General features: G+C 41.5%; 1 protein-coding gene and 1 pseudogene across 1 annotated transcript; both read left to right on the top strand.

Annotated features, from left to right (window-relative positions):
• Positions 1-7,358: 7,358 nt before the first annotated feature.
• On the top strand, positions 7,359-8,928 carry GPKOW (G-patch domain and KOW motifs). Its single transcript, XM_049790263.1, has one exon. It carries the CDS (start codon positions 7,359-7,361, stop codon positions 8,784-8,786), a length of 1,428 nt encoding a protein of 475 aa, XP_049646220.1. The 3' UTR covers positions 8,787-8,928.
• A 16,186-nt stretch (positions 8,929-25,114) lies between these two features.
• On the top strand, positions 25,115-25,177 carry LOC126033208 (uncharacterized; annotated as a pseudogene).

Raw genomic sequence — 25,177 nt, 5'->3', positions numbered from 1 at the left:
CCTTGGCCTAAGAGGTACAGGGTGTCTCCACCCATGAAGCATACTATCATAAGACCGACTACAGGCTCCAGGCATGTGGTTGTCCAACCCCAACGTCTTTCTTTATGGCCCCAAGAAAAATTCTGCTCAGTCGCGGTTGTCAAAGTCAGTCTTTTATGCAGAGATCCTAGGATGAAGCCTAGGATAAAGTCTTTCTTTATGGTCCAAGGAGAAGTTCTGCTCAGTCCCAGTTGTCGAAATCAACTCCAGAAAATTAAGAAGATTAAAAGAATGACAGTTGATATTGTTCTGCTCTTCCTGCATACTTTCAAAATGTATTCAATATAAAGTCCTATTCTAGTCACCCTGTGGTTTCTTTACTTGATAAACACCGAGTAGCTCAAGCTCATGCCACTAACGAGCACTGTTAGAAAGGAAGAAAGTTATGATGGGCACATACATGTATAAAAAGCAAGTCAGATTGAATATGGTCAAGTTCAGAAGTTCAGATATTGAGATCATAAAAATTCACAGATCACACTTTTGGGAAGCATTGGTTGTGTCAGTTGTAGAAGTTATAAGTCCCCAGCTATAATTTTCTCAATAATTTGTTGGGGACAATGTGGGAAGAAATTGAAAGTAATACTAGAGAGAGAAAAAGCACTGATTGGATTACAGAGCTGGATTTTTTCAATCCTATAACCAAATACTGTCTTGAATAAATTACTTTACCATAAAGAGGGACATTTATTATTTTATTAATTTATTGTTTACATTTACCACAGATAACTTAATTTCAACCATTTAAGTGAAGCTAAATCCTAATATTCCTAAATATTAAAAGTCTAAGCAATTTCAAATGGCATTACTTTAACAGTCATTATAAATACTAACACGTGAAGGGTTTTGCCAACATCAAAGGACCTTGACACATGCCAAAGTTTAAATTAACTAATTTTATTCTTAGAATGCCCATAAAGAGTAACCTTCTGAGTCACAGGAACAATTTCATGAGAATTTTAGAGATGTGGAGGAATGTTATGCTCAGGTTAATTTAATGATAGTTCAAGTGATTAAGTCAAATAACTGAATCATCATCTAGCTCAAACAAACCTCAACTTTCAACCTCTTAGAATCTAACAAGAACTGTCTTGACTAATATGGAACACTTTGGCATTAATTTCCTATATTCAATAGAGAAATTCCTTCCAACCTGAACTCGCTATTGCATTTTTAAGTGATTTATAAGGTTTTCAGTAGGCATAGTGATAGCATGAAATATAACCAATGAATGTTAACCTTTAACTGCTCACCAGCAAGTTCTCATGGGAAAGACTAAAGGATCAAGACTAGTAGTTGTCCTTATAAGGTCAGCACCTGTCACATGATTTTTTCTTTTTTTTTTTTTTAATTTCTTTGGGATGGAGAACCAGACCCAGCAATGTTCGAGGGTTACTCCCAGTAGTGTTTGGAGGACCATATATGTTGGGTATTGAACCTGGGTCAATACCCAAGGCAAGCACCTTAACTGTTGTACTATCTCTTCAGCTCCTCGTTTGCTTACTTTAAACCTGTTTTCCCACCAAAATTTAGATTCATTCTAGAACCTTCAAAGAGCTATGTTTGAGGGAAAAACTGCAATAAAGCATCCTGAAGCCATCAAGTCTCAGCCAACAGACCACCACTATGTGATCTTTGCTGCCATCTCCTGGCAAATAACTGAATTTAATCAAGAGTCTAATCACATAGTTCATTCACCTTCAGAATTCACTCCAGCTGAACTGCCTGCCAAGATGAAAGAGCTCAGAACAGTTAAAATAATAAAAGGACTTTTGGGGGGCCGGAGAGATAGCATGGAGGTAAGGCATTTGCCTTTCATGCAGAAGGTCATCGGTGCTAGCATGGAGGTAAGGCATTTGCCTTTCATGCAGAAGGTCATCGGTTTGAATCCCGGCGTCCCATATGGTCCCCTGTGCCTGCCAGGAGCAATTTCTGAGCATGGAGCCAGGAGTAACCCCTGAGCACTGCCGGGTGTGACCCAAAAACCACACACACAAAAAAAAGGACTTTTTTTTTAATAAAAAAGAGCTCACAACCATTTGTATATTAAGTCACAGAATATTCCAATATTATTAGCTATGCCATATAAAGTCAAATATCATTGAAGACTCAAAATGTACCTTCAGAAAAAAACATCAAAAGATCCATTAGTATAACTTTATTTTGTTAGTAATGGGGATGGATGATGTTTACACAAAGCCTATACTAAGCAATAAGGTAATAAAAAAGAAATTCATTTTGGATTGTAATTCAGTACATCACAAGCTTCTTTTTTTGTTTTAGTATTTTTATTTGTTTGTTTGTTTTTTGGGTCACACCCGGCATTGCTCAGGGGTTACTCCTGGCTGTCTTCTCAGAAATAGCTCCTGGCAGGCACGGGGGACCATATGGGACACCGGGATTCCAACCAACAACTTTTGGTCCTGGATCGGCCATTTGCAAGGCAAATGCCGCTGTGCTATCTCTCCGGGCCCACAAGCTTCTTTTAACACCTTGGAATGAGACAAGATATGTGGCAAATTTAATTATTTGAATATAGGTTTACAAATATCTATCCCAAAACATAAAAACATTACATTGAAAAGTTGCCTAGGAGAAGAATTATCTGGCACAATGAGTTGGGGAAATATTTCTTCAGGATCTACAACTGCTGCCTAGAATTTTAGTTCAGATTTTCCCTCATCTTGAATATTTGTTCCAGCCTCTTGGGAGAAGGTTGCCTATAAAGCTCAGAAACCAGACAATCTGATGGAAGACTAGTTATAAATGAAGAGCTATGGATGGGTAGGTAAATTAATGTTGACCAAATGGTTCTGCCAACTTCTATCAGCCTGCCTTTATTAGCCTGGTTACATGGATGAAAATTATTGAAAATTACACTTATGTCCATCTGCAAGGAATGCCACAATCTAACTACCATTTCCTCTAGTATCTAATCTATTGGAAATATTGAGTCATTAAGATAGTAATGGAAAGTTGATGTCTACAAATAATTTTGTTTGTTTTTGAGCTACAGCTGAGTCATCACTCAGGAATCACTCCTGGTGGGCTCAGAGACTCATATGGGATGCAGGGTCGGCGACATGCAGGAAAGAGTAGTATAGGCATCTCTACTGTTTTTGAAGTATGAAATAATACCACTCTGAAGTTAATCCAGTGCTTTGCCTTGTGTTTTCACCCATATGGAAATAATGTTTCTATGAATAATTGAAAACTGTCAGCTTTATTTCTTCGTCAGCTTCTTACTTTGTGAGAATTCAGAAGTCCCTTTTTGCTTCCTCTCATATTCATTCATACTAGTGTCTAACCTGCCTGTCAGTGTTACCTTTTTTGAACTCTGTAAGGGAAGTAACTAAGGCCTCAGGCCATTCTGTTCAATAGGAAAAGAATAGGGAAGAACTTCACCACTAGAAAGAGTTCATACCTAATCACATGATTATACTCAAAATTCTACCTGCTCCAAAAGTTCACCTTATCTCATGTAATTATTGCAAATTTTACATACCATGTATGTACACCAACAAAAAATCCTTTGCCTATTCAGGATCCCTCCCAACCAAAAATAAAATGATAGTCCCAAATGTCATTTATAAAGACTGAAAGGTATTAATTTGATAATATGAGAACCTGGATAGATTGCCAGCTAAACAGGAGGAGGAATAAGAGTTAGTTACATCATATAGGTTATAGACAGACAGACAGATAGACAGACCGACAGACAGATAGACAGATATGGAATTTGGAAGTTAACCCTTTTCCTAACAAGTAAAACTTAAAATAGAAAAGTAGATTTCCTTGGGGCCAGTGAGATAGCATGGAGGTAGGGTGTTTGCCTTCTATGCAGAAGGACTGTGGTTCAAATCCCGTCATCCCATATGGTCCCCTGTGCCTGCCAGGGGTGATTTCTGAGTGTAGAGCCAGGAGTAACCCCTGAACACTGCCCAAAAACCAAAAAAAAAAAGTTGATTTCCTAAATTCATAAGGGAGAAAGACATAGAGAAAACCCTCATCTCACACTTGTCTCCTACTTGAGACACCAAGAACCAAATACTGATACTAAAGAGGGAATTAGAGAGGAAAACCTATCTTGTACCTAATTTCAAGAATTTTAGTACAGTCCTCTGTTCCACTCTCTACTGTAAAGTCCCCAGGGAATATGTGTGTGAGGAGTTTAACCTAGTGGAAGCAGCTTCCTTTCTGTTCTAAATCTAGGTCCAAGCAAACACCATACCCAGCTCTCATTTCTGCAGGTCTATGTCCATACCTCAGACCCTCTACTTGCTCTATTCTCCAGGCATACATCCATTTTTTTCCACTATCACCCATGCCTCAAACTCATCCCACCAGATAGAAACCTGAACTGCATGATTGCTTTGCCAGCTCTATTTATCACACCTCACACCACACAGTTAATACTTTGTGATGAGCCCAGAGACTCAGTGGTAGTCTGGTTGCTGCCTAGAATTTCATGCTATTAATACCTTATTCCTAGCTATATCCACTTATCCACATAAAATCCATCAGAAAGACAATGTAATAAAAAATCATAGCACCTTAAATCATATACGAAGAAGAGGCAAATTAATGTGTCACTGAAAGTTGCCCAAAATCCACATTGAGCCTCAAAACCATCAAGAGCAAAAATTCACTGGGAGAGGATCACCAGGAAAGGGAAAAGCTACACTTGACCTAATCACTAAAAGAGTACTCACAGAGAAAAACTACAGAGATCACCCTCAAAGCAGAGCAGACATAATGGGAAGCCCATGTTGAAACCCACAAATAAGAGTGTCAATGCTGAATCACATTTTCATCTTCATCTTCTGAAATTTGTCCATGCTATTATCTTCACTCATTGAGCTTGGTGTGGCATCTATATTATACACCCAGAAAGTCTATGCACAGCCACTGAGGATCAACAGTGTAATGAGATTAGCTTAAGGAGACATGCTGGGGGTGGAAGATAACTCGAGAATATTGGAAGTGGGGTGTTGACACTAGGAATGGAATATTGCATGCCTGAAACTACTAGGAACTTAGTCAATCACAGGATTTTATTCATTTTAAAAGCTTGGTCCATGTTACATGTAAATTTTATCAAAATTCAAAATTTAGGGGCCGAAGAGATAGCACAGTGGTAGGGCTGTATTAACATTAAAATGGCTATACTTCCCATAGCATTGTATGGATTTAATGAATTTCTATAAGGAGACCCATGAGATTTTTTCCAAGAAATGTATTAAATATGCCTGAGATTTCATATGGAATAAAAACTTCACAAATAGCTAAAGCAATCCTGGAGACAAGGAGATATGAAGCAGCGCTTCCCCCAATTTCAAACTGTACTCTATAGAAAGCAGTAGTCATTAAAACAGCAATGGTATTGAAATAATGACTGACCCACTGACCCAATGGAATAGACTTGAATATTCTGAGACTTACCTTAAGTTATATGATCGATTAATCTTTGATAAAGGAACAAGAAATACAAAGTAGATCAAAGAAAGCCTCTTCTATAAGTCTTGTTAGGAAAACTGTTCAACAACATAAAAAATGAACTAAGACCTCTCTTTAATGCCATGCACAAAAGTCAAATCAAAATGGACTAAATGATATCACTCCTTGATATCAGACCTGAAACCATAAGATCTAGAGGAAAACAGGCATAACACTCCATGACATTGAAGCTAAAGGCATCTTCAAAGATGAAACACCACTGGCCAAATGAGTGGAAGCAAAGATAAACAAATGAGACTATGAGAGTTGGGCTTGAACATACCCCTTAAATACCCACATTTGGCTGTTGGACTGAAGACACTCCCCTTGGATACCCCCCATTGTAATGACACCCGTAGACATGCCCCTGGGTACACCTCCCTTGTCATGTCAGTATAATAAGAAAATCTTGGACTGTTGGGGGGCAGATTAATCCAGAACAGTGACCAGAGCAGTGCCTGCTGGTTCGTGGAGAACAGAGATAAAGCATCAGAGAAGTGCTGCCTGCTTAGTATCTATTCCATTTAATTTCTTCTTTGAACCCGGGCCTCTTCCCCTCCCCCACCACCACCTCTGGCTGGTGACTCCCATGTAATTCTCTCTAAAATCTGGGGGAGATGGAGGCAAGCATCAGATACTGGGAGAAATAAAACATTAAAAGTATATATAGTTCTCTCTCTCTCTCCTCTCTCTCTCTTCTCTCTCTCTGAGGCAAGCATCAGATACTTGGAGAAATAAAACATTAAAAGTATATATAGTTCTCTCTCTCTCTCTCTCTCTCTCTCTCTCTCTCTCTCTCTCTCTCTCTCTCTCTCTCTCTCTCTCTCTCTCTCTCTCTCTCTCTCTCTCTCTCTCTCTGTCCTGGGCAGGCGGGCACTACATGCTGGCGTCCCTGGGTGGGCAGGAAGCCCCACTGGCAGCTGGGCCACATAGACCCCTAGAGCCTTGCAACAACAGGGCCTGACAGCTGTGGGCCTCTGCAGCCTGCAGCCCTGCAGCCCTGGCATCTTTGGGCCACTGTATGAGACTACATTAAACTATGAAGCATCTGCACCTCAAAGAAAATGGTGAGTAGGATACAAAGACTACCCACAGAAATGGAGAAACTAGTAACCCAATACACATCTGATAAATGATGCAAAAAATGCAACAGGCACTGATAGAACTTAACAAGAAAAACATCTAACGCCATCCAGAAATAGGAAAGTGAACAAACACTTCTTCAAAGAATGCAGATGACCAAAAGGCACATGAAAAATGCTCCACATCATTAATCAGAGAGATGCAAATCAAATGAAATACCATCAATGAGATCAAATCAATCAATGAGATACCATCTCCCTTTACAGCGACGAGAAGACATCATAAAGAACTATAACCAGTGCTGGTGCAAAAGCAAGGAAAAGGGGGACTTTCATTCACTGCTGGTGAGAATGCCGACTGACCCAGCCTTTTTGGAAAATGTGTCTATCCTTCAAACAAGGAACTTGAGAACTTTTTCAATAAGAACCGTGGGGGACGGGGGCGCGTGGTGGTTTGCAAACATTATTCTAAAAGAAGGAAGGCATGCCTGGCAAAACAATGCATCTACTCCCAGGACTACTCTCTTACGAACTACATTTCCCAGAATGCTTCTGACTTGCACGTACGCCGTGAGGCTTGACGATTCCTTCAAAAGCCCCGGCTCCGCCTTTGCCCTTTGCCGCGGCGCATTATGGGAGAAGTAGTTCTAGCCCTCGTCTTCCGGTTCCGGCCGCCTGAAACTAAACTAAACTTCCCAGCAAGCCGCGCGCGAGCACACACCGGGAAAGAAAGCTAGCACGATGGCCGACTCCGAAGAAGCGACTTTGGAGTCGGCGGCACTTTCCGCCGCACCGATCTCCTTCAGCTTTAGTCGCACGACCTCCCGGAAACGGCTGCCAGACTCTGGACATGGCGCGGGCGCGGGTGCGGCTCCGGAGGAGAAGGACTTCTTGAAGAGCGTGGAAGGGCGGGAGCTGCTCAGCGTGAAGCCCACGGAGGCCCCCAAAGAACTCTTGATCCCCTTGATCCAGAATGCGCCCCGGCGGAGGCCGCCCGCGGCGCAGACCCAGGAGCCCGCCTCGGGGCAGCCTGTGGTGGACGAGGTGCTGTCGCAGGCCGTCAAGGAGTTGATCGAGGAATCCAAGAAGGCCCGGGAGGGAGAGACTGCAGGTGGGGACCCCACACTCTCCATTCCCATGACTCACAAAGCATGCACCCCCGAGGAGGAAGCGGCAGGCGAACCCCAAAGTGAGGCAGTGCCAGAGGAGGCCAATTACGAGGCGGTCCCGGTGGAGGCCTACGGGCTGGCCCTCCTGCGGGGCATGGGCTGGAAGCCCGGAGAGGGTGTGGGCCGCACCTTCAACCAAGTGGTGCAGCCCCGTGTCAACGCCCTGAGGCCCAAGGGCTTGGGGCTGGGTGCGAGCCTAGCCGAGCTCCAGAGTCTGGCCGCCACTGGGCCCCACGGCCCCAAGCCCCATGAGGAGCGCAGCAAGGACAAGGAAGACCAGCCGAAAGAACTGGTGCCTGGAGGAGCCGCCTTGATTCTTTCTGGCCCGCACCGAGGCCAGTATGGAAAAGTGGAAGGCTTGGATCCTGACAACGCTCGGGCCATGATTCGTCTGGCTCTAGGCAACCGCATGGTGACTGTGAGCGAGTACTGCCTGCAGCCTGTCTCCCAGCAGGAGTTAGACAAGAACTCCAACCCCGACCAGGTTGGCAAAACTTGCCCCAGACAACAGAACACAACAGGTTCTCGGGAGGTGCATCGTCGGGAGGACTCCAGTAGGAAGCACAAACATCTTCCGGATCAGGGCGGACCCCCCACCAAGGTGAACACCAGCAGCAAGGCATCTCGGACTCACCACTGGCTGCACAGGGACCTTCGGGTGCGTTTTGTGGACAAACAGCACAAGGGCGGTCAGTATTACAACACCAAGATGACCATTGAAGATGTCCTGAGCCCTTATACCTGTGTGTGTCGGACAGATGAAGGCCGGTATTTGGAAGGGTTGAGGGAAAACCAGCTGGAGACGCTAGTCCCCAAAGTTGAGGGCCAGAGGGTGATGGTGGTGCTAGGACCCCAGGCTGGAAAGGTGGGCCGTCTGCTAGGTCGAGATCAAGCACGGAGTCGTGCTATGGTGCAGCTGCACAGAGAGAATCAACTGCTGGAGCTCCACTATGATGCTGTCTGCGAGTATGTGGGCCCAGGAGGCTTTGAGGACGACTGAGCCCCACAATCTCACCTTCTCTCTGGGTGGAGTCTGGAAAGTCCCTCTGCCTGCAGGGGGAAGAGAGCCTTATTCCTTCCGAAGGGGACAGGCCGGGTGCTAGCAGAATTGGATTGGAGAGAGCTTAGTGGGCTAGAGGGCATTCTTGCATGCCAGAGCTTCAGGTTTGATCCATGCCATTGCATGGTCCCCTGAACACCACCTGGAGCAGCTCTGTGGTTCAGTGTGAAGATGAGGTACTACTAGGACTTGCAGTGGGGAGATTTCCTGGGTCACCAGCAGAAATGCTGGGAGGAACTCCTAAGGGTTCCAAGGCCACAGTAGTGGTTCTGGGGTGATGGTGGAGAGAAGACCATAATGGCGCTGGAGGTTGGCTACATGCAAAGATACACCTTAATTTCAGTGCTTTCTCCTATTCACATAATAGCACAAATTTTATTCTGTAATTAGGTTCTTCAGATGTCCCTTTTTTTTGATTATGCTTATTAAATTGTAGTTTTATGTCTGTTAAGTCTAACAATTACATTACTGTTTATTTTCACTGTGTTTTTCGTTATATTTTTTAAAGTGTTAGACCATGATAGGTTACGATCTGGTCCTTCATTTTAGAAAAATCTGAGATGAGTTGCCCAAACTAGCACTAGTCTTAACTCATCTGATTAAAAGCATTACTATTTACCAAGTTAGACTAACCCCCTTTTATTCCATTGCCCCCACAAGCTTTTCACCTAAATAAGCTTCAGTAAGGAAAGCAGGGGAATCATTGAGAGGAATCAGAAGCCAGGATTCAGGGCTCAAAGTCTGCCAGTTTTCCAGCTGTATCAAAAAATGGGGAGGATGGGCTGAAGGACATATAACTTACACATAGCTGACCTGGGTTCAATTCCCAGCACCTCTAGTACCACCAGGGGTGATCTCTGAGTACATAGCCAGGAGTACTTCCTGTTGTAGCTGAAAAGCCAAGTTGAGTTGAACCCATTCTCGAATATTTTGAGCAGAGGAGAATAAAGCAATTAGCCTTGGGTAAAATGAAGGGATTGGGCTGATTAAATACCATCAGAGATGAGACCCAATCTTGTAAATGCCCAAACAATGGAAATTATGGGAAATGCATACCTGTTGTGGATCTAACTTTATGATATGTGGACACTTGGTCTGGTTCAGGAATTAAACTAGGAATGGTATTGTGATAGTGGCCCTACTGCCACCTATTAGAGCTTTAATGCATCTACCAGCAGAGGGCGCTTAGAAATCACAGAAAAAGTTTGACTCTCACTTATAGAACCATCATAGCTTTTGCAAACTTGGCCGGAAACATGGTGGTTCAAAGTATGATACTACCATTTTAAAGGGACATCTTACCATCACCATGGCACAGATATAGGGAAACAGTCAACTAGGAAGCCGCTCAATTTCAAAACTTCTTTGCCAAAAGTCTTTGGGAGCCACATCTTCTGTACTGTTGCTCCAGTACTCAAAGAGTATTTTTAAATTATCTCACTTTTCGGGGCCAGAGAGATAGCACAGCGGCGTTTGCCTTGCAAGCAGCCGATCCAGGACCAAAGGTGATTGGTTCGAATCCCGGTGTCCCATATGGTCCCCCGTGCCTGCCAGGAGCTATTTCTGAGCAGACAGCCAGGAGTAACCCCTGAGCACCGCCGGGTGTGACCCAAAAACCAAAAACCAAAAAAAAAAAAAATTATCTCACTTTTCACACATTGTTACTCTATGTTGGTTTAACATTAGTGTATGTTTCACTGATTTATCTCTAAAGGCCAGAGGAAGCTTTTAGTGAAATAAAGGAGTGTGGAGAGATTTGGGGACAGTCGTAAGTATGGATTGTCCAACAATCCTATTTTATTGGGTCTTCCTCTGCCATGCTGGATGATTGAGAGAATTCATAAAAAGTATGATTTAAGAATCATAAGTCAATCAATGATTAAATATATTGGGTAGGGAATTTGCCTTGCATGCAGCCAGTCCAATCTGGGTTCTATCCCTAGCACCCCATATCATCCTAAACACTGCTGGGAGTAATTCCTAAGTGAAGAGCTAGGAGTAACTTCTGAGCATCGATGGGTGTGGCCCAGTGACAAGAACAGAATAACAATCTATACCTTATTCCTCATTTCATTCAAGTTCTGGCCTTTTTAATGATATGTGCATAGAGAAGAGTTTATCAAAAAAAATAATGAAATAGAGAGTCAGGATTTTTCCCTGGAGAGAAGTTAGCAAGAAAATGTGTGTGTGTGTGTGGGGGGGGGGGTGTGTAGAATATTAAGGAGTCAACAGATTGGAGGGCACTGAAGACAACAATATTATGACGGAAGGGAAAAGCCAGACAAGCAAGCTAGTCATTGAGTAAAGCGGAATTATTTGGGAGAATGAAGTGCAAGGTAGTAACCACCCATCAACTAGAAAAGACAAAACTGACTGTAAAGGGTTGGAGGCAGGAAGTATACTCTGACCATTGACAAAGTAATACGTTCTTTCAAACCAGTTCAACTCCTATTTCCTCTTATAAGACTTTGGGAAATGAGCATCTGAGTTCTCTTAGGAACAGATAGATACTTCCCAGAAACAGTTGACTTATCTGGCAGTGGGTCATTATTTAAATGCTCTCAAGTCAGCAGAAGTAGAAACTGATACCTCAGTACAATTTCTGCTTTTATTCTAGTTTATGAGGTGACAGTGGAGTGATTGCTTCACTGAAACAGGCATTCTAATTAAATGGCTATAGATTTTACTAAGTAGGGAAGTACAAGCATATGGTCTGTGACAAGCAGGCACTCCTACCAGGTTTTGTCTTATCAGAACAACCTAAAAAGATCTAGTAAATGATATTAAGTCATAGAAGTAAAAAAATATATTTTAAATTATTACAGATCTACTCCACCTTTGTGTCTGTTTTGTCATTCAATCTGATGCAAGTGTGCACATGACTTTGTTTATGACTTTTAGCTAGTCATCTTGCCATGCCAGAAGAATCTGTTAACTTAATGGTAGAAACTACTCGTCACTCACAGCTGACATTTGAGTCAGTGTACACAGAGTTAACTTGGCAGACAGGACTTAGTGACAGCCAATGATTGTTCCCTGGCCTATGATGTTTAGTTTCTTGTTGAGTAAGTCAGGACTGACAGCAGTCTGACTATGTGGTTTAGAGATTCAAGATATTTTAAGGATACCCAGCTCTGAACTAAAATATTCTGCTGCATTATGTGAAATGTTTATTCTCCAGTCCTGTTTATACAGTGTTTTGAGTACTATGAAGACTGAATTTTCACAAAACATAAATGTGACAGAGGTGAATTAATAAGTTAGGCACAGGAAGACAATTACTGTTGAGTTGTAAATAAGGTCTTAAGATTGCATCTTATTGTATATAATATTTTTAGATGATGGCTGGCCTGCAAATGTGACCTTTGAGCACAGTCAGGAATAAGCTCATAGTATTGCTGAGTGTGGCCCAAAACAAAATAAAGTTTGTGAAGCAAAAGCCTGATTTCAGAAAATGAGACAAGATCACAAGCTTGATCATTTTGTACAATATCCCATATTCTACCTGAGAACTCCTCAGTTTCAGAGTCAAAGAAAAAGGAAGCATTGGACATCTTAAGGCATGTCCAACTGAAGAAATAATTGCTAACACATTTCTTTAAAACTTCACCTGCTTTAGAAGCATAGAGATCAACACATCCTAGATATTTGTATACCCCCATCATGTCCAAACTTGACTTGTTTGTTACATGAGAGCAACGAGATCATATTTTGTCATCGTCAATGGGGTTTTTCTGTTTCTCAATAAAAGCTTCCTTCTGCGTGCTTTAGTCACTTCTCAGTACTCTTTATGCCCCCATTTAATTCAGTTAATTAAAACTGGACCCAGATTAGACCTACTTAGAGAGGTATTGTTATGAAAATTCAAAAGTGTAATCCATTCCAATATTTTTAAAATTACTTCAATATGTGACCAATTGAAGGCCATTTGTGTTTCTCAGCCTGCATTTCTTCCCTTTTGCTGTGTAGCACTGCCATTGATTCAGCACACTGAGTCACAGCTGTGTCTTTGAGGTCAAACCATGCTGAAAGTTCCTAGACAGCAATAGTGCAATAAACAGGTGGAGTGTTTGCCTTGCATGGGAAGGCTTGGGTTCCCTGGCACATCAGAATAGTCCCCCAAGCCCGGCAGAAATAACCCCTGAGCACTACTAGGTATGATCCTCAAAATAATAACAAACCCCAAAACAGATTAAACAGCTGCTTTCAAAAGCAGTGAAGTTAAGATCATAACACCTTGGTAAGAAGATGAGAAAGCACCAGTTTGAATTTCAGTTTAGGTCTATCTTGTTTATCACAAGATACCTCTTCTTCTAAGTTATCTGTTTCCAAAATAATCTATGACTTTCACCTAAGATGATCCAGTTTTTAATTTCTAAAAGAGCCAGATTCTCTTCATGTGTTAGTATTACTCCAGGCAGGATTTTTATTTCCTTATAAAAGCGGTTGATAAAGAAGCAGTAAGTTATCTGGAAAATTAAATTTTACTGATAGTTTTTAAACTAGAAATTAAACAGTAAGAAGCTGGGGGGTTTTGTGTGTGTGTGTGTGTGTGTGTGTGTGTGTGTGTGTGTGTGTGTGTTTAGAAAGAAGAAAGCACAAACTTCAAAATGCAGATTTGCAGGGGGCAGAGAGGTGACGCAAGCGGTAGGACATTGGCCCTGGCATAGAACCAGGAGGAACCACTGAGTGCTGTCGGATGTGACTCAAAAACCAAAAAAATAAAAAGTACAGAACTGGAGCCCGAGTGATAGCGCAGCGGTAGGGCGTTTGTCTTGCACAGGGCTGACCCAGGACGGACCTCTGTTCTATCCCCTGTATCCCATATGGTCTATCAAACCAGGAGGGATTTCTGAGCATATCACGGGGTGTGGCTCAAACACCAAAAAACAAACAAAAAAAAAAAGAACTAAATATCCAAGCCAGTGTCAACAACAATGAAATCATGAGGCCCAATCTATAACAATCAAAACTTAAAATGGGCCTATTCTGCTGGCACCTGGGGAGAAGGGTAGTGGCATGAGATGCACTGTGGGATCATTGGTGGAGGAAAGTCATCTCTAGTGGTTGGATTGGCCCTGATTCACTGTATGCTTGAAACCCAACTATGAAGAACTTTGTAAATCACAATGGTTTCAATAAAGTTAAAACTTTTTTAAATTAAAAAAAATGCAGATGTGTCTTTTTCAATTTTTTTTCTGCCCCTCATCAGTGACAGGGAACCAAGCTGTACAACGGACTAAACTCGGGCCTCACCATGCAAAGTTTGTGGTGAGCTATCGCCCCAGCCCCCAATTTTTTTTGTGGGGGGATGTTTTGTTTTGTTTTGTATTGTTCCAGATTGTTCCTGGTGAAACTCTGGATGCAGGGAACCAAACCCAGGTCTGTCACTTGCAAGGCAAATTCCCTACTTGCTATGTTACTGCACATCCTTCCCCTTCCCCTTAGTCTTACACATCTCTAAAAACTTCCTTTTGAAACTCTTACATTTAAAGTTTCTCTAAGTTTCAAGGAAGAAACAACAGAACTGATCAAATGACTTCATAAAGTTGCCAACTCCTAGAAAGTATTTGTCTGCCCACAATAATTGACTTCCTTTTTTGCAAGTTCCTCAATCTGTCTCCTAGAATCTCCTACGTTATTCCTTTGTCATTCATTTCCACGTAAGTCAACCCAAGTTTGCCCAAAATCTATGAAAAGGTTAGGTTCTTTCCACCCCTCCCCTTCCCAGCCACCTCCACCAGAGCTGAGCATTGCAGGACCAACAAAAACGAGAGCCTGTGGCCTTCCTTTTTTTTTTTTTTTTATTCTGAAAGCCTCTCCCACTTTTTGTTTGTTTGTTTTTGTTTTGGGGCCACACCCGGCGGTGCTCAGGGGTTACTCCTGGCTGTCTGCTCAGAAATAGCGCCTGGCAGGCAAGGGGAGCCATATGGGACACCAGGATTCGAACCAACCACCTTTGGTCCTGGATAGGCTGCTTGCAAGGCAGACGCTGCTGTGCTATCTCTCCGGGCCCGCCTTTCCACTTTTTGAGTGTGAGCCAATGAGAACGTGGGAGATAACACAGTAACAATGTCAGCTGAGCTTGCCAAGCAGGTGTTTCCAGATGATGCCCTACGGGTCTTCTCAGGTTTTGTTGGAGGACTGCTTTTAGAATTGTTAAACATACTTAAGGGATATATTTTGAGAAAACTGCACAGCCTCGCCTTCAAAAAGTAGCTAAGTCAACAACCCCTCTAGCATTTAGTCTTAATATAGAAGATTTTGAGCTTTCCCTCACACATTTCTAAAAGAGAATATTTACTCAAACACTGTTAGAGTCAATCATGACCCTCCTCAAACAGCATTAATGATCCTCGTCATTCACTGGTGTCAGGCAATTATCAACTATAAAAGCCTGTGATTCAAAAGAAATAAGCGGCCTGTGTTTCTAAAAAAAAAAAAAAAATTAAGGGAGGTCTGCTCTTCAAGCCCTTGAAAATACGTCTTGTTTGCTTGTCTGTTTGTTTTTTTCTTGCCTATGTCCACTCTGCTGAAGCCAGTGTTCCCTTTGCAATAGATATTTCCTTCTCTCTTTCTCTGCCCTAACATTTTTCTAAATAAGTTTCCAAAATATCTATCCTGCTTCGAAGAAGAAGAAGAAGAAGAAGATGGTGGAGGAGGAGGAGGAGGAGGAGGAGGAGGAGGAGGAGGAGGAAGAGGAGGAGGAGAAGAAGAAGAAGAAGAAGAAGAAGAAGAAGAAGAAGAAGAAGAAGAAGAAGAAGAAGAAGAAGAAGAAGAGGAGGAGGAGGAGGAGGAGGAGGAGGAGGAAGGGGAAAGGTAAGAAGGGGAAGGGTTAGGAAGTATAAGCAGTCTCATAATACACGTTTCTTTTTTGTTTGTTTGTTTGTTTGTTTGGGGCCACACCTGGATGTGCTCAAGATTTATTCCAGGCTCTACACTCAGGGATCACTCCTGGTGTGCTTGGGTGACCGTACCAAGGGTACCAGGGATCAAAACACTCTACCCATTGTGCTGTCATTCTGGCCCAGGACACCCTTGTTTCTACAAAGTCCATTTCACATTTAAATTTGGTGACTGAGGCATGATTTTATATTAAGATAATAGCAATGCAACAAAATATAAATGATTAATAAATAAGTAGTGGGAAGAGAAAAATCTTTTTTTTCTTTTCATAACTTTCCTTTATTTTTTTTTATATTTTATTTGAACACCTTGATTACATACATGATTGTGTTTGGGTTTCAGTCATGTACAGAACACCACCCATCACCAGTGCAACATTCCCATCACCAATGTCCCAAATCTCCCTCTTCCCCACCCGACCCCTGCCTGTACACTAGACAGGCTTTCCATTTCCCTCATACATTCTCATTATTAGGACAGTTCAAAATGTAGTTATTTCTCTAACTAAACTCATCATTCTTTGTGGTGAGCTTCCTGTGGTGAGCTGGAACTTCCAGCTCTTTTCTCTCTTGTGTCTGAAAATTATTATTGCAAGAATGTCTTTCATTTTTCTTAAAACCCATAGAATAGTGAGACCATTCTGCGTTTTTCTCTCTCTCTCCCTCTCTCTGACTTATTTCACTCAGCGTAATAGATTCCGTGTACATCCATGTATAGGAAAATTTCATGACTTCATCTCTCCTGACAGCTGCATAATATTCCATTGTGTATATGTACCACAATTTCTTTAGCCATTCGTCTGTTGAAGGGCATCTGGGTTGTTTCCAGAGTCTTGCTATGGTAAATAGTGCTGCGATGAATATAGGTGTAAGGAAGGGGTTTTTGTATTGTATTTTTGTGTTCCTAGAGTATATTCCTAGGAGTGGTATAGCTGAATCGTATGGGAGCTCGATTTCCAGTTTTTGGAGGGAATCTCCATATCGCTTTCATAAAGGGTTGAACTAGACGGCATTCCCACCAGCAGTGAATAAGAGTTCCTTTCTCTCCACATCCCCGCCAACACTGTTTGTTCTCATTCTTTGTAATGTGTGCCAATCTCTGTGGTTGTGAGGTGGTACCTCATAGTTGATTTTGATTCCTGCATCACCCTGATGATTAGTGATGTGGAGCATTTTTTCATGTGTCTTTGGGCATTTGTATTTCTTCTTTGTCAAAGTGTCTATTCATTTCTTCTCCCCATTTTTTGATGGGGTTAGATGTTTTTTTCCTTGTAAAATTTCTGTCAGTGCCTTGTATATTTTGGAGATTAGCCCCTTATCTGATGGGAATTGGGTGAATAGTTTCTCCCACTCAGTGGGTTGGCTCTTGTATCTTGGGCGCTATTTCCTTTGAGGTGCAGAATTTTCTCAGCTTAATATAGTCCCATCTGTTTATCTCTGCTTTCACATGCTTGGAGTGCAGTTTCCTCCTTGAATATGCTGTAGTCTCAATGTCCTGGAATGTTTTGTCCTATGTGTTGTTCTATATATCTTATGGTTTTGGGTCTGATATCGAGGTCTTTAATCCATTTGGATTTTACCTTCGTACATGATGTTAGCTGGGAGTCTAAGTTCAATTTTTTGCAAGTGGCTAGCCAGTTGTGCCAACACCACTTGTTGAAGAGGCTTTGGGAAGAGAAAAAATCTTTACAGAAGAATATCACATAATATATGCTCATACTTCCCCATCCATGTGATAATTGAATTCGTCATTCGCTTGTGAGCCCAAAAGAGACTCAGGATATATGACAACTGAAAGTAAGGAGGTGCCCGACTGGGTCCTGGGACTAAATAAAAATGTTAGTGGAAAATGGATAAAATCTAAATATCATCTGAAGGTTAGTAATACTTAAGTGTTGATATTTTGGTTTAACAAATATGCCATGGTTATAGATGTTACTATTAGGGGAAAGTAAATTAACATCTGGAAAGAATGTTAAAGGAAGGGAGAGCCTGTGAACTCTTTACTGTTCCTGCAATTTTTCAGTAAATCTCAAACTGTTCTTTTTTTTTTCTTTTTTCCCCAAACTGTTCCTAAGTAAAGCATTTATTTAAAGAAAAAACAATAAGAAAGAAAATACAAGGCCGGAGAGATAGCATGGAGATAAGGCATTTGCCTTTCAAGCAGGTCAGTGGTTCGAATTCCAGCACCCCATATGGTCCCCCGAGCCTGCCAAAAGCAATTTCTTTTTTTTTTTTTTTTTTTTGTAGTTTTTGGGTCACACCCGGCAGTGCTCAGGGGTTACTCCTGGCTTCATGCTCAGAAATTGCCCCTGGCAGGCACGGGGGACCATATGGGACGCTGGGATTCGAACTGATGACCTCCTGCATGAAAGGCAAACGCCTTACCTCCATGCTATCTCTTCAGCCCTCCAAAAGCAATTTCTGAGAATAGAGCCAGGAGTAACCCCTGAGCGCTGCCAGGAGAGACCCAAAAGCCAAAAACAAACAAACAAAAAAAAGAAAGAAAGAAAGAAAGAAAGAAGAAGATAAGAAAGAAAGAAAGAAAAGAATGAAAGAAAGAAAGAAAAGAAAGAAAGAAAGAAAGAAAGAGAGAGAGAGAGAGAGAGAGAGAGAGAGGGAGAGAGGGAGGGAGGGAGGGAGGGAGGAAGGAAGGAAGGAAGGAAGGAAGGAAGGAAGGAAGGAAGGAAGGGAAGGAAGGAAGGAAGGAAGGAAGGAAGGAAGGAAGGAAGGAAGGAAGGAAAAGAAAAAGAAAAGTTTTGCAAAAATTGGCATGAATTTTGTAATTAAATTCCATCTTTCAAAGAAAATCCTGTACATTCTATGCCAACTGTTTTAAGCTATGCCTCGTTCTCCTAGACCTTGCCAGATGGCAACTTTTTATTTTGTTTTGTTTTGTTTTGGGGGAAACACTCAATAGTGCTCAGGGGGTTCCTCCTGGCTCTGCACCTCAGGAATCACTCCTGGTGGGCTAAGGGGACCACTATGAATGCTGGGGATCAAACCAGTGGACCATGTACAAAAAAAAAAACAGTCTGCCAGCTGCATTATTTCTCCAGTCCTACAATTTTCTATTTTTTATCGGTAATTTAGAGCAAAATTGTGCGAATTGGTGTCTTCAGCAAGGTGATTCTTTCAGTTGATTGGAGGATGATGTGAAGAATCTACAACTAGAAGTTGAGAAATCAGATGAAATTGAGCCGGCTCAGGTTTGTTCACTGGACAACTAGGAACAAATGAATCTGTTATTCCTGTGATTGCTACCAGCGCTCTCTGGGAATTTATTATTTATTTTCTTCTCTCTTTTATTTTTTTGTTTTTAGGCCACTCTTGGCAATATTCCTGGTTCCCTGCTCAGTGATCACTCTTGGCAGTGCACAGAGGACCGACCATATGTGGAGTCAGGGATCAAGCCTGTATCAGCCTCGTGCAAAACAAATGCTCTTACCCATTGTATTAATGTTTAGGCCCCAAATTTACTAATTTTAACTATCTGCTTTCATTTAAAAATTTTACGTATCAGGGGGCCGGGCGTGGTGGCGCTGGAGGTAAGGTGCCTGCCCTTGCCTGCGCTAGCCTAGACAGACCGCGGTTCGATCCCCCGGCGTCCCATATGGTCCCCCAAGAAGCCAGGAGCAACCTTCTGAGCGCATAGCCAGGAGTAACCCCTGAGCGTCCACAGGGTTGTGGCCCAAAAACCAAAAAAAAAAAAAAATTTTTACGTATCTATAGAGAGGAGCAGGGAGAATTTTTCTAGGATAGCCAAATATAATCAACAAAATTGCCAGCTTTTTTGTTTTCTTTTGTTTGGGTCACACCCAGAGGCACTTAGGGGTTACTTCTGGCTCTGCCTCAGAAATCACTCATCGGGGGACTATACTGGGAATTGAACTAGGTCCGTCCTGTGTTGGCCATGTGCAAAGCAAATGCCTTACCACTGTGCTATCTCTCCAGCCCAATTGCTAGCTTTTTTTGGTTTAGTTTGAGAAGTACAAACCAAAACAATTTATCTAAAAGTCTGTGTGGAGCGATGCCAGGGAGGGCATTTGCCTTACATGTGGCTGACAGACCTGATTGATCTCCAGTATCTCATATGTTCCCCCTGAGCACCAATAGGAGTAATTCCTTAGTGCAGAGCCAAGATTAACCCCTAACATTGCAGGGTATAGCCCCAAAACAAAAACAATTTATCTAAAAGTAGACAGACAAATCTTATTTTGATTCTCAACTGTATTTATTAAGCATATGTGAATTCAAAGTAGTTATTTTCTCTAGACTTCAGTTTCCTGGTCTGTGAAATAAGAACAAAATTAGAACCAGGGCTGGAGTGATAGTCTAGCCACTAGGACACTTGCATTGCATGTGGTTCAATCCTCAGCAATCAGTATGGTTTCTTGAGCTCAACAAGATTGAAGCCTGGAGCTCAGAGACACTAGTAAGTCAGTCCTGAGCACTGCAAAATGTGTCCCCCCCCAAAAAAAAACAACAACAAAAAGAAAAATAGTGTTTACTCATAGGAATTTGTGAAGATTGGTTGATATTTATTAAAAGCAGCTTCCTTAACACAAGCACAGCACTATTATCCAAATCTATTCTAAATGCAAGTTATATTGACTCATTTAATGCTCAAAAATAATCCTATTATTAGCCTCCATGTTCCACACAAGATTCAGAAGACTTCTGCCACAGAAGGATGGATGAATATCTAGCTAAGGTTATACAAACTGCACAGTTGGGACTGGATTCAACCCAAACATTCTGACTTTAGACAACTTTTAGTCAGTACACTACATTGCTTCTGGTATTACAGAAAGGAAAGCAGAAGAAAAAGGGTGTGACATTCTAAAAAATGCTCCAAAAAAGATGGTATATTTTTATAAGAGGGAAAACATAGTTCTACTATGGGCATTGCAAAAGATACGAATGATACAGAAATAAATTGAGAGCAAATACATGCCAAGAGATTAATAGAATGCAAATCCTTCCTGCTGTAGACCCTTCTAGACTATTGATTCAGAAGTTTACAACATTGTAAAAGCAAAGCCTACAAAACTAAACTAATTCTTTTCTACGTGTTCAAATGAGAATTTTCTCAGCTGATTTTTCTGGCCAAAAAATCCAAATACAAAATAATCCAGTTCAAATAGACACGTGACAATATCTCACTGTAGGGAAACTAGCCAACATTCCACAGTTAATTACTATTCATCATGGCAAAAGCCCAACCCAAGCCTCAGGCAATGCTCTTGGGGGTTCCCACTGCTTCCTAGCATAAGTAGATCTGTCACTGAAGAGGAGGCCAGCTGAGGGTCCTATTTTGACCACTCTTATCTCTAACTACAGTTTCCATATTAAATGTTACTAACTTTTGAGACAAGTAAATGATATACCTTTGGTTCACTTAATCCCCATAGTATAAATGTTCAATATTTCTATTAATAAACTAAAAAAAAAAAAAAACCCTCAAGTTTAGGAGTCCTTAAGCAAACTTTCCCTAAGTTGTATAGCAACAAGAGGCAGAACCAGGTTTAATCAAGATTGTTCAGTCTCCAAGGCTCTTCTCAACAATGCTAAGTGTTGGCTGGGGTTGCCAAGAAGTGGAATTTAAGGGAGCTGGACTCAAGTGGCAAAGCCAGGTAATATATGTAGCACTTTTAACCATATAGATATACTAAAACCAATAAGAAAATAAGCAAAATGCTTCTCCTGCCACAGAAACTATTCTTGGGAGTGGAGGTACAGAAAATTGGTGAAGGGAAAACACTCTGATCTTCATTTTTAATTTACTTAAATTTAATTACTTTCAAGAACCAAAGGCAAAAGGTTTCAAAATTCCAGTTCTTTTTTTAATCTCCTTTTTTTCTGTATAACATAACCCACCACCAAAACCTAGAGTCGGTGGAGGAGAAAACAGGATATTTGTGGCAAAAACCAATTCCAGCTTAACTCATGGACTGACTGGACTATTCCATCGGGTTATTCATCTGAACTAACTGTTGCTTCTATCTCATTCTGGAGCCAGATTGGATCCTAAACCTGTTCTTTAAAGAACAAAGGCAGCCAGGGAAACAGGGTAGCAGAAGCCAGATACCACCAGCACAGCACGAAGGACTCTGTTAAATTTAAGCTTAAATTCATTACTCTCGGGGCCGGAGAGATAGCATGGAGGTAAGGCGTTTGCCTTTCATGCAGGAGGTCATCGGTTCGAATCCCGGCGTCCCATATGGTCCCCCGTGCCTGCCAGGAGCAATTTCTGAGCCTGGAGCCAGGAATAACCCCTGAGCACTGCCGGGTGTGACCCAAAAACCACAAAAAAAATAAAAATAAAAAAATTTATTACTCTCAAACCATTTTTTTTTGGATGGGGCTAGTAGTGTTACATATGCAGATATAGCATAGTACTTAAATGCTCACAATATTAATAATATTGAACTCCAGAATGTATATGACTAATTTAGAATATATAATTAGAAATTTCCAATTCCAGCCAAGTCTAGCTTCCTGTAGTCTCTGTTTCAAAATGAGAAAGCATCAGCACCACTGGGCTGTACATTTAGCCCAGTTGGGCTGCATTTCACAGAGATTATCCCCATAAGAACTGCTTGGGAGGCACCCCAACCCCTTGCTGGGGAAAGGGGTTTGCAGGGAGAACCTATCAGCATTATAGTAAAAAATCTCATTTAGATGTTCTTGAGTCCTTTTCTTCTTGTCATTCAAATCATCTACTACCCTAACTTGAGTTCCTTTTCCTTACCCATTTCTTTACTTAACACCCCACCCAACCACCAACTCTCTTCATTACTTTCCAGGACCCACTTGCAAAATCAGCACTTCTCAACTGGAAGCCATTCTGGATCCCCAGAATATTACAAGAGGCCTACCAATAAAATAAATGAGGAGGCCATGGATAAATTGAGAGCAATTTGGGGGGGGGGAGGGGTTAAACCCAGCGGTGCTCAGGGGTTACTCCTGACTCTTCACTCAGAAGTCGCTCCTGGCAGGCTCAGGAGACCCTATGGGATGCTGGAATTCGAACTGGGGTTTGTCCTGTGTGCAAGGCAAACGCCCTACCACTATACTATAGCTCCGGCACCCTGAAAGCAATTTTTTTAAGCTCAAGACTAGGGGACCAACCAATAGAACAGTTAAGCTACAAAAAAAAGAAACAAGTTGGAAGGGGCCAGGGTTGGGAAAGTTAAGAAATACCTTTTCTAGATCTGTGCTCTTCAACCACTAGTCTGTGGACTGCTGTTGGCCCATTAGGGTCGAAAGATTAAAATCCACTGGTCAGTAATGCCTTGTTTATAAGTAACAGTGTGTGGACTGGTATACAGGATAGGTGCCTAAGATTTAAAGGTTAAAAAAAAATAAAACTATGGGGCCCGGAGAGATAGCATGGAGGTAAGGCATTTGCCTTTCATGCAGAAGGATGGTGGTTCGAATCCCGGCATCCCATAATATCCCCTGTGCCTGCCAGGGGCGATTTCTGGGCACGGAGCCAGGAATAATCCCTGAGAGCTGCCGGGTGTGACCCAAAAAAGCAAAAACCAAAAAACAAAACATAGGTCATTATTCATAATGCATCAAGAGAAATCTTTGTAGAACAGAATATTTCTATGGCTACCCAGCTTATTTAGAAGAAATAAAAATCCCTTCCCGTTGAAAGGAGAGAGAAATAGCCGTCATTTACTGCTTGATTTAGCCTTGTCTCACCCATGTGTCATCTGAACTCCGGTCTCCTTTGGTTGGTCCTTCTGGAGTTTTTCCAAAGCTGTTCCTTCTCCTAGTATACTCTACTATCTTTTATACTCCCCCTCTCAATCTACCTGGCTAATATTCTTCAAAAAATCAATACAAGTTTTGTCTCTTCAGAGATACAGACACAATTAAGAACCTCCCTCATGTCTTTTCAGAGCAAACATTCTAACACAACACCTTTCAACACAACCCTATTGTAACCCTCTAGTCACTAATCTATTTCTGTCAACAGAATTAAGTGCTTAGAAAATAGAGTGTCTTCTTCTTCACTTTTGTGTTCCAGTTCTAACAATATTTTCTGGCAGAAGAAATGGTCACTCAATCATGATTTTTAAGGCAATAGAGAATGGAAAAAAAGATTAGATTATTAGACCTTAAAACACATTATAGATTTAAGAGGTATTATTGAGGAGAATTTAATAAAGAGACTAAATTTCTAGTGAGCAGGAGAGATAATACAGTGAGTAGAATATTTATTTGCATACTGTGTACCTGCATTCAATCCCTAGCATATCACAGAGTCCCCCATGTACCACTGGGAGTAATTCATGAATGTAACAGTAACACCTAATGTACTGTGAGTGGCCCAGGCCCCCCCTAAATAAATAAATTTAACAATAATAATAATGACTATAAAGATTATAGACAAAGTAAGAAATATCAAAAAAAATGATAGCTCTGAATTATCTATAGAATGGATGGTACAAATAGAAAGTTATTTCCAGGACCCAGAGAGATTTGATGTTCCAGAAGGACTAATTGACAGGATGCAAGACCTTTAGTGGTGATATGCAAACTCATAGGACATTGAGGTAAGAGAATATGTGCCCTGAACTCACTCTCTTTACAGCCTCCAAATCTCTTGCTCCTCTCTGGCAAAACTACTAGAAGCTAGAGAGAGGGAAGGGAAATTAACACAATCAACATGATTACCCCTCTCCGGACACAGGGCAGTTGGTGTCCACCCCAGGATACTGCCTAGAACTCTGATCCTATGATGTAACTCAGTGTAGAGCACAATCATGCATGTATGAGACCTAGGGGTTTAGACCCAGGGCACCACACAATATAGTGGGGGCGAGTCAGAAGCAGATCTGATAAAGCAAAGGAAAAAACCCCGAGTTTCTCTCCAAGAACTGTTGACTGAATTGTAAATGCTAAACATTCAAGAATAATGATCTGAGAAAAATGTATCTTCCTCACAGCTGCTAAGAGAACTGGCTTGAAGAAGAAATTCTTGATAAGCAATAGTGAACAAGAAGAGAGCATAAATTGGCACACAGGTTTCTTGCAAAGGAAATGTGTTTCTCTGCATAGTAAATGAGGGAAAAGGAAGATGAATGGGATTGAATAGATTCTTGGGGAAATTTAAGTGAAAAGGAAAAATAATGACTGAAGACCATGAAGAAGAGATTAATGTTTTAGTGAAATTATGATGAGATGATGTAGCTTCACCTTTGAGAACAGAATAAAAAGTCATCATAAGCTCATATGAGAGAGGGATTGAGTTTATTTTCACTAATTTTTTTTGTTCTTGTTTTTGGGCCACACCCAGTGACACTCAAGGGTTACTCCTGGCTCTGTGCTCAAAAATCCCTCCTGGATGTGCTCGCTTCGGCAGCACATATACTAAAATTGGAACGATACAGAGAAGATTAGCATGTCCCC

The sequence above is a fragment of the Suncus etruscus genome, chromosome 16 (assembly GCF_024139225.1).
Source record: "Suncus etruscus isolate mSunEtr1 chromosome 16, mSunEtr1.pri.cur, whole genome shotgun sequence".
Taxonomy (NCBI): Eukaryota; Metazoa; Chordata; class Mammalia; order Eulipotyphla; family Soricidae; genus Suncus; species Suncus etruscus.
The sequence above is the reverse complement of the archived record's forward strand: the minus strand, read 5'-3'. Positions and strand labels throughout refer to the sequence as shown.